This window comes from Fonsecaea nubica (genome assembly GCF_001646965.1).
Source record: "Fonsecaea nubica strain CBS 269.64 chromosome Unknown Scaff40, whole genome shotgun sequence".
Classification (NCBI taxonomy): Eukaryota; Fungi; Ascomycota; class Eurotiomycetes; order Chaetothyriales; family Herpotrichiellaceae; genus Fonsecaea; species Fonsecaea nubica.
In genome coordinates, this window is record NW_019173713.1 from 240,514 (window position 1) to 256,341 (window position 15,828).

Sequence of the window (15,828 nt, forward strand, 5' to 3'; positions counted from 1 at the left end):
ACATTTGCCCTTCCCTATAGTCTAGCCACGTAAATGTTTCGCCCTCTACACAACTCATATCAAGAACAAGGGACGTGGTTGAAAGAGCTGAGATTCTGTCACAGGTTCGGTAAAAAGACCCCTTATCCGACAAAGCTGGCTGTGGCATCCAAGATGAACTGGACAGTCTCCTCAGGCCTACTAAGCATAGGCGAATGACTGCTGTCAATCTCTCTCAAGGTAACATCTGCTCCTGCATCCTTGGCCGTTTGCACAAACATTTTCTGTACCTCCACTGGCAAGCATTGGTCTTGCTTGGTAGCAAGATACCATACTGGAACATCCTTCCACCCGCTGTAGGTATGTTCACCATCTTGGGTCAATGTCTTCAGCGAATGTGGGGTGAGTTTCTGAACCCACTCATTCCCTTCTTTTTCGGGCAGGTCGTGATAAAAGTACCCTCGGACATCACCAGTAACTACTGCAAAGCCCGACTCCTCATCGAGTTTCCAGGTCGAGGGCGGTTGGCCCCCCATACCCTCAAGAAAGTTTTTCACCACAGGGGCAACAAAGCCAGTTGCCATCAGGATGAGGCCAATAACATGCCCCGATGTCTTGTTCTTTGTTGATAAAGATGTGGCATCTGGTTTACCTTTCGGGGGAGTGAGGCCCTTGATCGCGCTTTCTCCCACAACGCCACCATATGAGTGGACTATCACCACCACATCGCGTCCCTGGGCCGTCTCGGAGACGAGGACATCCCTCACGGCTTGTATATCACCCGGGAGAGTTGCGCTAGGGTCGGACAGTGTTGATGGCAAGGTGACCGAGATGCATTTGTATTGGTGTTGGCTTTCGAGCGCGGTAGTGAGTTTGTCCCACGTGGCCGCAGGGTGCCACGCTCCTGGTACAAAGACGAGAGTAGGTTTGGAAGACATGATTGATTGTGACTCTTGATGAAAGAGAAAGTCCTGGATGTTTGATGCTGGCAAGACGTCCTTTTAAATGAGCGTGTCGACCATTCTTTCACCAATGCCACCACCGGCAGAGGGAAATACCCACCCTGGACCTTCCTAAAAGGTAACATATCGGCGTACGGATCGGGCGACGGAAGATCAGAGAACCAATCAAGTCACATCTGAGGGGCAAGCGAAACCACTCTTGGAAAGTCCAGAATACGAGAATGGATCCACCTGTCAATATCAACAGCAAAGTTTGCTATCAATTTTCTCATGTCCATCTGATCATCGTGGTCGGCCAGGGTAGCTGAATACCGAACACCTCAACAGCGCCCGTCACCATGCTAAATGTGAGCATCCATCCATAAATTCCCTAATCACAAACGCCAATCGATCAACGAAGCCATGTCCAGAATCCCTTGCTTCCCTCGCTAGCCCCCTCAGCACATTGATACGTGTGGTACTTCCTAAAACGCCCGCTTGCTTGGCTTCTCTCTGCGCAGTATATTCTCTCCCTGATTTCCGAAATCCCCTCAAGCTCGAAACATCTTGACCACCTGTTTCACCGTCTTCCGGCAAATGGGGCAGAGCTCACACTGTCTGGCGCACTCAACACAAGCACACACGTGGCCACAGTCGAAGAACAATGCGTCGATCTCGTTGCCGTAGCAGATCTGGCACAAGTCCGCTTGCTCATCCGCGACCTGCCAGTACGTGGTTCCCATTCCCCAGCGCTTGCCGTTCTCAAAGCCGCCGACGTACTTGTTCCCCGTTCTGGCTTCCACAAAAGTCCCTTGGCCGTGACGTTCATCCTGGTACCATTCCCCTTCGTAGGTGTCGCCGTTGCAATACGTCATCTTGCCTCCTTTGCCGCATTTGACGTTACAGACAAGTGGTCCTTCGTAGATATTGCCGGTGGAGCTGATGCTGAAACACCTGGCCCCGTGACAGAGCCCATTGACCAGAGGTCCTTTGTAGTAGTCGGTTCCAAAAACCGCAAGCTCGACAGGCTCGGTGGTTGTCACGGATTGTATGGGATGTCGTCGCTCCACCATCCGCAGGTAGGTCGAGAGCTCGTGGGGTGTAGCGAATTTGCCTTCTTTCTCAAGCTCCTTCACGCGAGTTTCGGACACCGGCTCGTAAACGACAAGATCACAACCGTTGACAAACCTGGGGTCCAAGAATGTATCCTCGGACCCCACAATGCTTCCATCGACGGTTGAATGTCGACGCCAGGCGATAAATTGCTTGTCCGGCCCATATCCAAAGCGTCTCTGCACAAAGTCTCTCACCTTTTCTTCGGACCTGGCAAAGAATGTTCCCTGGACACGGAAAGTCTGCGTGTCGACGTCGAACATCTGGAGAAAGCCGTAGATGTTATCAACCGGGCCTTGCTTTTCAGGGGGTGGTGACGAAGACTGCGACGATTCGCTGGATTGCGAGGCCGAATGGTCGGTGGAAGCAGATCCGGAGTTCATCACAAAATCCATGGCTTCAGAGTCCTCGGAGATGACTGCAGCAATCAAGGATTCTTCGGCTTGAGACAGTGTCGACAGTCCCGGTGCTGACGTGAGTGCCGTCTCAGCATTGACTAGCAGACTTGTCACATCGACATGTGCTGCCGCGTCAATAAGATGACCATGAGGCACATTCGCAGTCAAGCTTTCTTCGGCGGTTGGAGGCGGGATCTCGAGCTGCATGGGCGTGTCTTGGTCATTAACTTCCACGGCCACAGCGGATGGTTGTTGTCTGGTGTTTGCGACGCGGTCAATGTCAGCCTCAACAGCTGCTCGAACTGAAGCTTGCTCGGCATCAGGAGCAGCAACCTGTTCTTCGTTCTCGTTGGCGACACTGGCTGAATCCGAAGTCTGGCTGCTTGAGCGTAAGAGATCCGAATCCACTGGATCGTTCGTTTTGTCTGGCTCCCCAAACAATTCAACCTCATCCTTGCTGAGTACCGACATCCACAAGCATAACGGCTGACCTGGAAAACAGCCATTGCCTATCGCCTCGGTGAGGTGAACGTTGACCAGTTGAGCAGTTGCATAATGTCCAATGCCACTGTAACCCATCCCAAAAAGTCGAATCGTCTGAGGATCACTAATTCCAAGCTTTGCGGCAAGGCGTTGCCTCAGATCCTGATAGGTTGCACATCTCGGCGAGCTCAGCAGATGAAACATGCCTTTGTGTCGAGATTGTTGTTTGATGTTGTACATGTCCAGCAGGCCTTCCCGGCCGGTGATGCCTTCGTCGGAGTAGACCTCAATGCTGATTTCTTGCAAGTCCCCATCGGTGGCATCTTCTGTAAAGTTTCCATGCGCCTCCTGATACGAAGAATCCAGGTACGGCGCGAGCCATTTCGGGAGTTGATACGGTTCCAGACCTCCGGGCAGATAGTCAGCCAAGCAGCTCGTCTTGATGTACATTGCCATATAAGCAGTTGTTCGGGTTGAGTTGAAATCCTTCAGAGCCTGTCCTTCGAGTCCTTCAAATGCTTGTATTATCTTCCGGTTGTAGGAAAACACCTGGTTACCATCACCGTCCTCAAAAGCCAGCCACATTGCGTTAGGTCCATTCGGCCGCAAAACCGTGTAAAATTTCCCCGAATTCCTTACGCCAGCATGGGCCATGAATCCATAAAGGGTGTATTTGCCACCTTCGCTGGTACTGAATTCCGAAACATCGATTTCATCGTTCAAGATCACACGGTCATATAGTAGCCTCCATTCGCGGGTGGTCTTGTCAAACTTGTCCCGTGCGAGCAAAAGAGGCAAAAAATCGGGAAGACATCCTTTGAAATTCAAGTCCCTCAAAGTACGGGTTAGTGTTTGCTGGACATCGAGCACGTTCTCCACGGGCAATGGCGGCAATGAAATTGGGCCGCTTGGACCATCAAAGATTGCTCTCAGGGATCTCAAGCTTTCTTCATCGTCATCCAATTCAAGTTCGATCGTCCGTCGAAAGGCTTCCCAGAAGGTGTGAACATCAGTGTATTCTTCTCCAACATCTTTCATGGCCTGGATCGCAGGGTACAAGTCCACATAAGTTTCACGTTCTTTCCTTGACGTCCGCATCAGAAAGAGTATCATTTGGAGTTGCGCGATGAATGGCTTTGGTCGGACTTGGGAATTATGTCGCCAGCTCCCGGTGTCGACGCGCTGCAGCAGCTTGCGAAAAGGGGCCAAAAGAAGCCACGCGGTCATCCCTGCCACGGCAGGGCTATGGTAGAGTGGAGGAGTTCCCATGGGGAAATACCCTGCCAGCGATTTCGAGTCCCAGTGAGGTTCGGCATCAGAGCTCCGCCACCACAAGGCCTTCGTCGGGTCATTGAAAATGCGGATGTAGGCGTCAATTGCAATAGTGTCGTTCTGTAAGAGCGGTGCTCTTTGCAAGTGCTGCCGGAGGTGTGCCTCTCTCCAAGGGCCTGCGACACTCGACCAGCCCCAGTCATCCACATACTTGGAGAATTGACCTTCAGTGGAGGCATACGCACAAGTACGTGGCTCTTCGGGGTTGTACATCACCACACCAAGCTGGGCAGACAGCCGCCAATCCCCGTCTCCGGTGTCTGAAGTCGTCTGCACGTCTAGCACCTCATCATGGCCAGGATCAGGGACACTGGGACTTCCTCCTTCGGAAGGTGGTTGGTTGTCTTGTTTTTGGCCGGCAGAGGCTGTGGAGGGTGTGGTTGAAGAATGGTCGTCTTTCTTCACGGTCCGTTCGGTTTTGAGAGTCATAGTTGGAACGGCGCCACTGCCAAAATCCGCATCTGGAGGCCCTTCGAAGAATGAGAATGTGCTTTCAGAGGATTTGGTGTCCGGTTTTGGAGGTCTTCTGCTGCATTTGATGTAAGCACTGTAAGATGTAGAGGTATGGCCACGCGGGTAAAATTTGATTTGCCAATAGTTCCCATCCACAACAGCAGGGGGTGAAACCATGACTCTGGAATGGTTTGGTCTATCCTTGGTCCCTCTAACTCCCTTGATGACCCAGCTGAGGCGCAACTTCTTGATCGGCCGCGTGTCTGGGATGTCCACATTTGAATAGATGCGCTTCTCCATACCGGGAACGTCCAGTGCATTCAGCTCTGTACCCCTAGATTCTCTCAGCCTCAGCTCTTCCATCTCCTCGTCACTTGGCTTTGACCAGTCTTCTTCAAAGTTTACCCATTCTGGGATGTTGTTGCGAGGCTCGGGTGGCGGGGGAGGCGTCGAACTGGGGTCTTCGCTGGGGACTTCTGCTTCTACTGCTGCTGTTCCTTCTTCCTCAGTAGGTGCCGGTTCCGGAACCACCAAGTTGTCTTGTACCTCCGCCGGAGGTTCTTCTTCAACGATACTGGCCGATTCTTGGGGTTGAGCTTCAGGCTCTGGAGGGGCCACATCCGCCATTTCTGCGTCCGCGGGTTCCGGTGAGGACGAAGGAATATCGGAGCGAGATCGAGTGGAGGTGGAAGAGAGAGGTTCGTGTGGTTCAGGCCCGGGCATCGTTGATGTCTGTGAGTGGTGGCTAGGGTCAAGGTCCGCATTGAACGACGAGTTTAAAGTATGAGGCGGATAAGGGTGGGTTTGAACAAGGACTGGTGAAGTGCCTTGGGAGGCCATGATACCAGCAGCAGTGCCAGAAACCGACAAGTAGCAAAGAAAGCAGTGGTAAGAGAAAAGTAAGGCGGTGAATGCTTGGGTTAGGATTGTCTATCAGTTAGAGTGTGTTTGTTTCATCAGACAAAGTACGAGCACTGCGTCACATTTTCAAAAAGTTGACAATGGTCTTTGGGGGATGAGGCAAGAATGACAGCTGGAATTCAGGATGGGCAGGGAGCTTTTGTGTGCACCAAAAGGCTTTGGACATTTACATTCAAAGAGGGTGGTGCATTTATGCAGGAATATGGTAGAACCGGTAAGTGGCAGGCAACGAACGAAGTCCCAGGCATCGGCGTGGAGGCTTAGCTATTGGACAGTCCCGACAGGCTCCAGCACTTGGATCCCCCCGTTTAAGTGTTTAAGTCGCCGCGTGCAGGGCCAGTCTACTAGGCCTACCCTGTAATGGCTAACTGGCACCACTGGCCTCCTCTACCCCCACGTAAATGACTCCCCAGCTGTCGCCACCCGCCTGTGGGCTTTCCTGTGGGCTTTGGGCCGCAAAGCCTGCGTCCCTGCCTAGGTAGTGAGGCTCAGCCATTATTTAGTCCTTTGCAGGTGTCTGACTCTCTTCCAAGCGCCCAGCCTCATCTTTGGTTGGTAGAGCTGGCGATGTGGCCCCCTTCCGTCCAAAGACCCATTGGCTCGCGGGACACCAAGGGGACCCTTAACGTGATCTGTCCACTGTCACTGGCACGCACTTGGGTAAGCCTTTATTTATCCTTCGTGAAAACCCTCCCATTTTCTCAACCCTCTCAGCCTGACTCACTTTCACCAGTCAGAAATCAGCGGGTCTGGCGATCCCCCAACCGTCACACCACGCTGGTGGTCTCCACACTCTGTCATCGTTTTCGTCGTGAGCAGGCACGGAGGCTGTCTGCCTTAGGCCATGTGAGTAACGAGATACCGGCGGTCTCGGAGAACAGTTCGAGATTTCATCTGACTGTCTGCGAGTCATGGTTTTGGGTCTGGTTTTGCAAATGTCCCAGCCACGATCAAGGGGAAACTTATTGTACTGAAAATCTTCGTTAGCCTAGATTGTTGTCGGCAGAGCCTTGAACAAGAATGACAACTCACGCCTCGACATAGACCTATTTGTTGACAATGTTAGTCTTCTGAGGTCATCAAGTTGGGCTCTGTCCTTTTCATACCTTGACACTGTCTCCGTCGGCTTTGATTCTGCTCTAGGTCAATTTCCAAACAAGATACTGACACGGACCACTGGAGAAGACTTACTTGCCCCAACTCACTGCTTCGTCTGGTCGGGCGCCAGCATCACTCCCATCGAATTCCTGTGCCGTGTTAACATAGACCGCACTTTCGGCGCCGTTTCGCATCAGGCACGCATTAGCGATGTGGTGCTTGACAACTCCCCCTCCAAGGATGATCATGCCCGCTCGTTTCGCCCGCACAGCAATTGTATTGATTTTCCGAATGTCCTTGGCTATGTCGATGCCGAGATGGAGTGGGGAGGCTTTGAAAGAGTGGAAGTAGATCATGTCTCCTAGACTGCCATCTGTCAAGGCAGGACAGAAGACGGGAATGTCATTCTTGTATGCCCAGTAGTATACCGATGATTCGTCATTGATCTCTTTGCCCAGGCGGTGGATTATGGTGCTGGGAGTCCACATGAACCGTTCTCCGGATCGTGCAAACTCTTCTTCCTGCTCCGCCAGCATCCTGTCTAGAATGGGGATGATCCAGTCCTCGAAGGCACAATAGTTGTTGTTGGGGACAATGAGGTTCCCAATGCGATTCAGTCCCTTGGCTCGTAAGGCAGCGCCAGAAGCGGAAAAGGAGCCCAAGTAGGTGGGAGCCAAACACTTGATGAAGTCCTCCTCAACTCCTCCAGCAGTGGTGACAATCGCTGAGACGTGACGATGCTGGACAAGATAGCGAAAGGTGTCACGCAGGCCTGATGAAATCATATTGGAGGTGTACCCTAGGAAAATGGTGGCTTTCTCTCCTGAGTCGGGATCTCTCCATGATCTCTGTGCGCCGTCAGAAATCCTTCATTTTTCAACGGATAAGTTATCAGAAACAGACCATATCGTTAATAATACGGATGGCATCACCTATCGAACTAGATTGGAAACCTTGCCCAGTCAGTTGGTCGATAAAATTCGATATTATAGTCCGTTGTTCCTCTGGTATAGCGGCCCAGTCGATACCTCGGACCTGTTGAGTCTCGTCGGGAACAGGCTCCGACGCTACCAGAACAGCATCAGTGGCTTTGGCAGGTGGTGCGGATCCCATAATCGACTGCGACACTGGGTATTCCCCGTGGCTGAAGGGTGTGTGGGAATGGAGAGATGACTTTATACAGCGCAAGGGAAAAAAAAACTGCCTGGTACAAAATGTTTCTCATATCGTGATTCGCTATGTGGTGGGTGGTAGCATATCAGCCTATCAAACTTGACCAGCCTTAGTTGGAGTCTGGGCGGCCCTGTCCTCGTACGAGCATGTTTAAATCTGGGGCTCTAATAGCGGATGGCGAGCTTGCTAGGGGCCCACGAGCTCTTTAGGGGAACGTTGTTATTCCTCTCAGGATTGGGTGGCGTGTAAGATGGGCAGTAACAGACCTGTATTGACACGGTACCTCCTGGGCATTGGAGGGGTAATGCTCCTGTAATTGAGCTGACATTCACCCGTAATAGAATTTTTGTGGTTGACGCAATGTCCGTCTTCACGCGCACGGGCAACGGATCGGCGGCAGCGGCTAAGATTTGAGGTGCAGGCAGCCCAGCGGTGGCCTTAGCACACTCACTGGGTACCTAGTGCCGCCCGCAACAGAGAAGCAACAAGCACCAAGCTCCAAGCGTCTTTTCCTCCCTGTCCTCTTCCTCCACCTGCGCTACCTGCACCACCACAAGCGCCTTTTCCATGTCAGACCCATTCATCTCTTTTCGTCCCTTCTTCCTCCCTGGTCTTTTTCCATCTTTTCCCATCAACTTCATTTTATCCCTACCACTCCAATCAACGCAACCCGCATGATCGCGCATTGACTCTCAACCTCTAACTGCGACTTCGCGATTTACACAACCGCCAATCCGCCGCATTTCCCTGCCACACGGGCTTCCAGCACCCATTTCAACTTCAAAACTCTACCTTGCGTTCTCTTCGGCAAATCGAGGTTCAATCCATTTTTCCCACGTCTCGCGCGATCAATAATTCACTTTATCTTACACTTGTCTTGCACTCGTCTTGCACTTGTCCTTGTGTATCTCTATCGACTCGGACAGTGTCGAGGACGCGAAAACCCGGACGACGAACTCGATTTTAATTCACGCAACTGGCCTCAGGGAGCCGACAAAGGACCCTAACTTCGCTCTATTGCCATTTGGTAGTCTCGGTCCCCAACGTGCGGAACACCGCAGAGACGCCTGGTCAGTGGGCGACTGCGTGGCTGGGCTTTTCATCTACGGCGGCGGGCTTTCCTTTGACAGCGGGAAATTCAAGTCAAACAGAACAGGAACGAAACACTAGCGTGCAAAGACGAAGCCCAGGCATTGTCCAGACAGGATTATCTCAGCCCTTGAAAAACCACGCTAACGGACGCCAAACCCATAGTGCCCACGATCACCTGCATCGATAGGAAGTTCCAACCTTGGGCTGGCCCAGATCGAGGGATCCAGAGGACCTTCAGATCACGTGATGTGCTCCGCCTCAAGCGATCAGACTCCGGGCCAATAGCATTCACCTTACCTTGAAGGCCTGCGGGGGGTTATGTCGTCTTCAAGATATCCTCCTCCAGCAAGAGATCGCTCTCCACCTCGGTTCGATCGCAGACCGTCCACAAACTACACGCCTACAAGTTCGTCATACAGGGGTCAAGCGGAACCAGGTTTACTGTCGGCGCAAAGAGATCCTCCTCGAGGTCCAAAGGCTGACTTCCGAGGTGGTGGTGGTTTTCCATTTGCGCCAACCGCGCGTGGAAGAGGTGGAGGATTCGCTCCCCGACCCAACGACACCTGGGAGAGAGATCGTGAAAGGGACCGCGAACGAGATACCCGGCCACCTCCACAGTCTTACCGCGCTCGAGAGGACGACCGCACCGAATGGGCTCGGCGTGATCGCGATTTCCCAGTGACCGATCGAACCATTCCTTCAGCGAGAGATACCCGACCATATGTTGGCAGAGAGCGTTCGGCCTCTCCAGTCCGACCCAGGAGGGACTCGCGGGAATCGCTTCCCTCTACCTTTGCTCGCCCCACAGAATCTGCGTCGTCATACTACCCTGCTGCAGGGCGTGGCGGGCTTAGCCGCGGTAGGGGTAGAGGCGATTGGGACCGGGGCAGAGGCCGGAGTTCTTTCGTAAGCGAACGCGACCGAGAGCGAGATTTATTCCACCCACGTAGCCGTTCGAGAGAAAGCCGTCGTGATCGCGAGTTCGACCGCGGTCGGCCGCCCCCTGGAGATGCTGATCGCCCGGACAGGTACGAACGTCGCGATTATGAACGCAGTCGAGAGCCCGAAGTCAGGCCTCGGGACCCACGGGAGCACGATGTGTGGCCAAGGGATCAATCCCCGGCCAGAGGATCCACTGCAAATATGGCCGCTGCTGTTACTACCCCATCTGCCTCCGTCAGTGACCGACCTGGGAAGCCCGACTTCGAGGCAGGCAGACGGCCGTCGGTTGTCGCCACTCCGATTAGTGCGCTCCGTGAAAGTCGGCGTGATGGTGACGGAGCGGATTATTTTGGAAGTTCGAGGTTGGATACCTCCCGTCGTGAACCACCCCAGCTTCCACAACAACCTCCAACCCCGATCGGCCTTGACTATGGTCCCCCACCGTCCTTACCATCCGTCACCACTCCCGCAACAGAAAAGCCAACCATACCTAGGCCGCAAACTGCCAAGACGGAGCAAGGAGCACCTTCTCCAGCTACTTTTCAACCGCCTAGTGGGCCAAAAGCTGGCAGAACAGCTCCCACAGCAAGTCTTGGCCAGTCTGTAAAAACGCCTCAGCACCAAGAGACCTGGGCACGCACTGAGCCTGTGTCGCGCCAGGCCCGGCCAGGTGTAACGACAAGCGCAAGTAACATGTCCATGGAAGGTAGCGCAAAGAAAGACGAGCTGCCCGCCGAACCTAAACCCCCTGCCGTCCCAGCTGCTGACCGTGCTATGCCTCCAAATGTCCCGTCTGGTCCGCGAATAGGCAATACGACTCCCTACAAACACAGACTTTCGTCAAGTGAGCCGGCTGGTTCGGGACCTCCTGTGGCACCAAGGGAACCTTCAAAACCTTCCGGGCTTGACAATCGACCCCCAGCCATTCCCACGGGCCCTCGTCTCGACCGTGAAGGAACAAGAACAGGCTCAGGGACAGCCTCGAAGATATGGGTCTCTCCAGATTACAAGCCAAAGCCATCCATCATGAACGCGATGAACAAACCATTCCCACTTGAAACTCGGGACAGAGGTCCTATACCAACGGGACCACGACAGCAGAGCGTGGTCCCTTCACACCCGGACAAGACCCGAGGGGCCCATCCATCTGCAAACTCCCCTCCAAATGCGCCATCGGGACCCAGGGCCTTGATTGCAACAAGCCCTAAAATTCAAGACGTCAAAATGACCCTCTTACCTGCCAGGGGAGCAGCCAACGAGATACACCATCAAGAAGATGTGATAATGTCGGTTCCCGCTTCCAGTGAGGACGACGACGACGAAGCTGGAGACGACTCCTTTGACGAAGAGTACTATGTTGAATCTGAAGAGAGGCACAAACGGGAAATGGAACTACTCGCGACAAAGAAACCACCGTCTCTGCTACAGGATACGGTGGTAGTAGCCCTCCTGGTGAAGCTGCAATTTCTCCATATGATATCTCAAGATCCCGTGGCCAAACGCGGGACCACACCGGTGGAAGTTACAAAAGAGGAGGCACCTGTTGTTGTTACTATTCCAACTGGGTTACCATCTCCACAGCAAGCCCCCGAGGAGACTGAGTCTAAGGAGGAAATATTGGCAATAGAACCACCATATCCCAAAGGACGGCCTCTCAAGCAACCACCGGTGAACCCGATACCCACCCCTCCTATCGAGGATTTACCATATCTGAAGTCAGGACCTATGGAGCCAGTTGTCTTTGAAGAATCGGATGATGAAGTCGAACGTGAAGCAGTTTCGATTCTTTTACAACAGGAATTTGAGCGTAATGCTTGGGACTGGAGATCCGAACTTGAAGAAATGCACGCAGAGTTCAAGGCCCGATATCCTGTGTGGAAGCAAAAAATCCAGCAACTCGAGCAAGAACGCCGTGAGTTGCAGGCTAGCCCTGCGCCTGCTTCCCCTGCACCGTCAGCGGCGCCGTCAGTCACACCTTCACTAACCCACGAACGTACGAGAGGTGCGCGGAACACGACAGAAGCAGACCTGCAAGCCGCAATTTTGATGTCTCAGCAGTCTCTCAAAGAAGAGGAAGAACGACGCGAGAGAGAAGCAGCTTCCAGCTCTGTGCCCAACTATGACCTGGAGGCAGTGGTTCCGCCAATGTTAAAGCCCGCCGACATAGAACTATCCCAGTTTGAAGAGAGAAATCGTCTTGTTCCAAATGACTTGGCGCTCTACGCTTTTGCCTATCTCCCGCCCGAGGATGATTTTACAGACGAGGAACAATCCCTCTTCATCGAAGCCTACTGTCAAACTCCGAAGAAATGGGGCACGATTGCAGAGTCCATCCCAGGTAGAACATATCAAGAGTGCATACTCCATTACTACTTGACCAAGGCCAAGGCTCACTACAAAGACCTCTTGAGACGATCGCAGCCTAGGAAGCGCGGTCGGCGAGTGGCAGCGACCAAACCCCGTTCAACGGCTCTGATGTCCGAGCTTCTTAATGGTGACGATGCGGAAGCGACACCTGTTCCTGTCACAGACAGTGGGAGGCCAAGGCGGGCGGCGGCACCAACGTTCGGAGATGCTCCGAGTGAAGCAGACTCTTCAACACCCGTTCCACAGTCGAAGAAGCTTACAGCGGCTTTGAAAGACGGTAATTCAGATGGGGGTGCGAAAACCTCGAGGGGTCGCAAGACTGGGACTGCCACGAAGGTGCGGAGGACCAAGGCACAAATACAGGCGGAGCAACAACAACAAGTTCTACCACTGGCCCCTGCTGAAGCCTCGCCGAGCAAAGCTGCGACTTCTACCAAGGCTGAAAGAGGGCGAACGCTTGTTCGTGCCGAAAATGTGCCCATCAGGCCCGATCCTCCTTCCGTTCCGCCAGTGCAAGTGCAGCGAGCAGCTGAAGCAGGTCTACAGCATTATCCTCTCTGCGATGTCCCCGCCGGTCCTCTGACAGCTTCATCGTCGGCCGCGGCATCACAACATACCAGTTATTGGTCAGTTCCCGAACAGAATAAGTTCCCAGAACTTCTTTCATACTATGGTCGAGACTTCGCAGCAATTGCCGACTTCATGAAGACTAAGAGCCCGATAATGGTGAGTCCGCCGCCACTTGGGTCACCCTCGGTGGCTAATAAGATACAGATTAAGAATTATTACGGTCGGCAAATCAATGATGGCAAGGGTGAGCTCGAAAAGCTTGCTCTGATGGGAGAGCAGATGCGCGTAGCTGGGAAAGTCGCCATTCCGCCTCCGAGTCCTATTGTAACTCCAAAACGTCGATATGACACAGCGTTAGGCCCCCTCAGTCGTCCAACTACCCAGGGTGAACAGACCATCATGGATGGTGAGCTTGCAGTCTCAGCAGTCAAACCGAGCGTTGTTGAAGACTTTCCAAGAAGTATGCTCGATAGGACAGTCTCCGGAGACATGGCATCTCAACCACGCCCAGTCGCACGAGAGGCAATTCGTGAAACCTCTTTGCCTACTCACCTTCCAACAAAGACCGAGGAGCTTCCAAAATTAGATGGTCGTCCAGCTCTCTTCAGCCATAAGCCATTGCACGGTCCCAAAGCTGGCGTTTTTCAGGACGATGTTGGCTTCCAGCCGTCCCGTCAAACTCTCAGGGCACCACTTCAGGAGCAGTCACCTCAAATACTCACACAGAGACTTCCAGATATGCCGCGTCCTGAATTAGGTCAACAACCATCAATACCCACAAACGGCCCTAGCCTTCTAGGGCTGCGAGAGCCTCTCATACCTGTGCAGCAGCGATCCCAGGCTCCACCAGCTGCTCCCGTTCAAGTTCAAGCCCATGTTGAAAAGTATACCCAGCCAAATGCCCTGCATCCCAGCCATAGCCGCAACAGCAGCTCGACAACTCCGAGCCACCCGCCTTTAGAGACGCCTCAGGACATGGCTTCTTTACGTCGTATAGACAATCAACATGCACTGTACCGGACCGGCCCGACAGAGTCCCCAGCACTGACACCGATCCAAATACATACTTCTCAACCGCCACGAGCTGAGATATCTCATCCTGCTGCTCCGCCGCCTCCTGCAGACACTCCGAAACCCCCAGCCAAACGCTCGAATGTGTTCGGCCTTCTCAACGACGATCCACCAGATCCACCGCCTAAGCGGCCGTCTTTGGAGGCACCGAAACGAGCATCCATTCTTTCTCCACAGATAACTGCTCTTCCTCCAGGTCAGACCCTCTTGCAGCAGCCTCGAAGTCAGCACCACCCTGAAGACTCACTCCTGAATAGAGCATCGAGAGGCTCATATGGTCCCGGTGGCAGTAACGTGCTCTCTGCAGGCAGCGGGCAGCAATCATCGACTGATTATCCCAGCGTATATTCTCCCGCTCCTGTCACTGGCCCCAGTAACGACGCATGGATGGACCGTTTTGATCCACGCCAGCAGGGAGCTCCCAGCGACCAACGAAGTCACCATCACTCACCTGCACCGAGTCCTTATTCCGTGATTCCACCGACTTCACAGCAGAGTAGTATTCCATCGCTCCACTCTTTGCGCGTGGATACCCCTCGAGCACCAGAACGAGCTGGAATTGATCACCGAAGGACGCTACTAGGCCAGATCAGCCAGATTCCACATGTACCCTCTCCTCCACCTCAACAACCGACGCAGGCTGTGCCGCAACTTCGCTCAGCCTCGACCTCGTCGCATCATTCACGGGTTGCCTCGGCAGGATATTCTGCTTCGCAGTCAACAAGTCAATCTTCGTCCCTCGGTCACCCGACGATTCAGCAAAATCATTCTCACTCGGCGAGCTCAACTCCTGTCTCGAGTCTTCACCACCGACCTCAGTCGTCTCTTGAAGTTCCATTTCAGACTCGACTGACTATCCAACAACACATGGCTCAACAAAACCAGCAGAAGCAACAGGAGCAGCAACGTGAACATGAAAGACAAATACAACGTCATCGAGAATTAGAGCGCGAACGGGAACGGGAGCGGGAGCAGCAACAACCACCACCACCACCACCACCACCACCACCTTCACAGCAGCAACAGCAGCAACAGCAACAACAACAGATACGCCGGGAGATGTACAGTATGGAGCACCATGCCACCCCTCCGGTTCCCCGTCCAAACCAGATGGCTGCAGCGACCAATCAAGGCCATATGACATTTGCTCAACGCGACATTTCACGGACCTTTACGCCTCCACACACACACGGTGGTGCTCACACTCATTCTCATTCACCGTTTCCGGGCCCTAGTCGTGGTCCCGGGCAAATGGGAACGCCTCATCCTCTTCATCATCCGCATCCACATTCACACCAGCTACACCAACACCAACATCAACATCAGCATCAACATCAGCACCAACACCAGCAACAACACCAACATCAACATCAACATCAACACCAAGGGGGATCGCTTCCACACTTACAACCTCAAGGGTCAAGCCAACCACCGCCTCATCTACACCATCCTCACCCTCAAGCGCCGATCCTCCACCCGGGCCAGTCGGGGCACTTTCGAGCAATGAGCCAAGGAGAAGCGAGACGCGACGAGAGGAGGTGAAGAGTGTTGACTTACAGACCTCAGTGAGCTGTGTCTGCGGATGAAATGTACGCGCTGCCAAAGGACTTTTACTTCGCATTGGAGAAGATTTTGTGTTTCTTTATGTCTTCTTGGCTCTTCTTTTTCTATGCTGTGTACATGTATGAGTGGGTTGGGATAGCTGTAGGACTAGAATCCATTGTCACGAGTCTCTGCGAACAGGAAGGAGTGGGGATCAGTGAGGTATGTTCTTTTCTCGATTTGGCCATGGGAGAGGATTTCAACCAGTGTCACGCTTCTAGTTTCGCAGTCAGGGTTCGGTTTTAGGGGGGATGGAGACCTTGTACTCGATCCAAGTGTGCTGTGTATAGGAC

General features: G+C 53.3%; 4 protein-coding genes across 4 annotated transcripts; 1 reads left to right on the forward strand and 3 right to left on the reverse strand.

Moving 5' to 3' along the window:
- Positions 1-122: 122 nt before the first annotated feature.
- Positions 123-917, reverse strand: AYO20_06424 (hypothetical protein; the record flags this gene model as incomplete). Its single annotated transcript, XM_022644715.1, has 1 exon — positions 123-917. The coding sequence occupies one exon, from the start codon at positions 915-917 to the stop codon at positions 123-125; it is 795 nt and encodes a 264-aa protein (XP_022499383.1).
- Positions 918-1,471: 554 nt separating this feature from the next.
- Positions 1,472-5,422, reverse strand: AYO20_06425 (hypothetical protein; the record flags this gene model as incomplete). Its single annotated transcript, XM_022644716.1, has 1 exon — positions 1,472-5,422. One exon carries the CDS (start codon positions 5,420-5,422, stop codon positions 1,472-1,474), a length of 3,951 nt encoding a protein of 1,316 aa, XP_022499384.1.
- Positions 5,423-6,648: 1,226 nt separating this feature from the next.
- On the reverse strand, positions 6,649-7,831 carry AYO20_06426 (deoxyhypusine synthase; the record flags this gene model as incomplete). The annotated part of the gene is made up of 4 exons (XM_022644717.1): positions 6,649-6,666; positions 6,727-6,754; positions 6,812-7,566; positions 7,622-7,831. The coding sequence occupies 4 exons, from the start codon at positions 7,829-7,831 to the stop codon at positions 6,649-6,651; spliced, it is 1,011 nt and encodes a 336-aa protein (XP_022499385.1).
- Positions 7,832-9,301: 1,470 nt separating this feature from the next.
- On the forward strand, positions 9,302-15,440 carry AYO20_06427 (hypothetical protein; the record flags this gene model as incomplete). The annotated part of the gene is made up of 2 exons (XM_022644718.1): positions 9,302-14,999; positions 15,169-15,440. 2 exons carry the CDS (start codon positions 9,302-9,304, stop codon positions 15,438-15,440), a joined length of 5,970 nt encoding a protein of 1,989 aa, XP_022499386.1.
- Between the last annotated feature and the right edge of the window lie 388 nt (positions 15,441-15,828).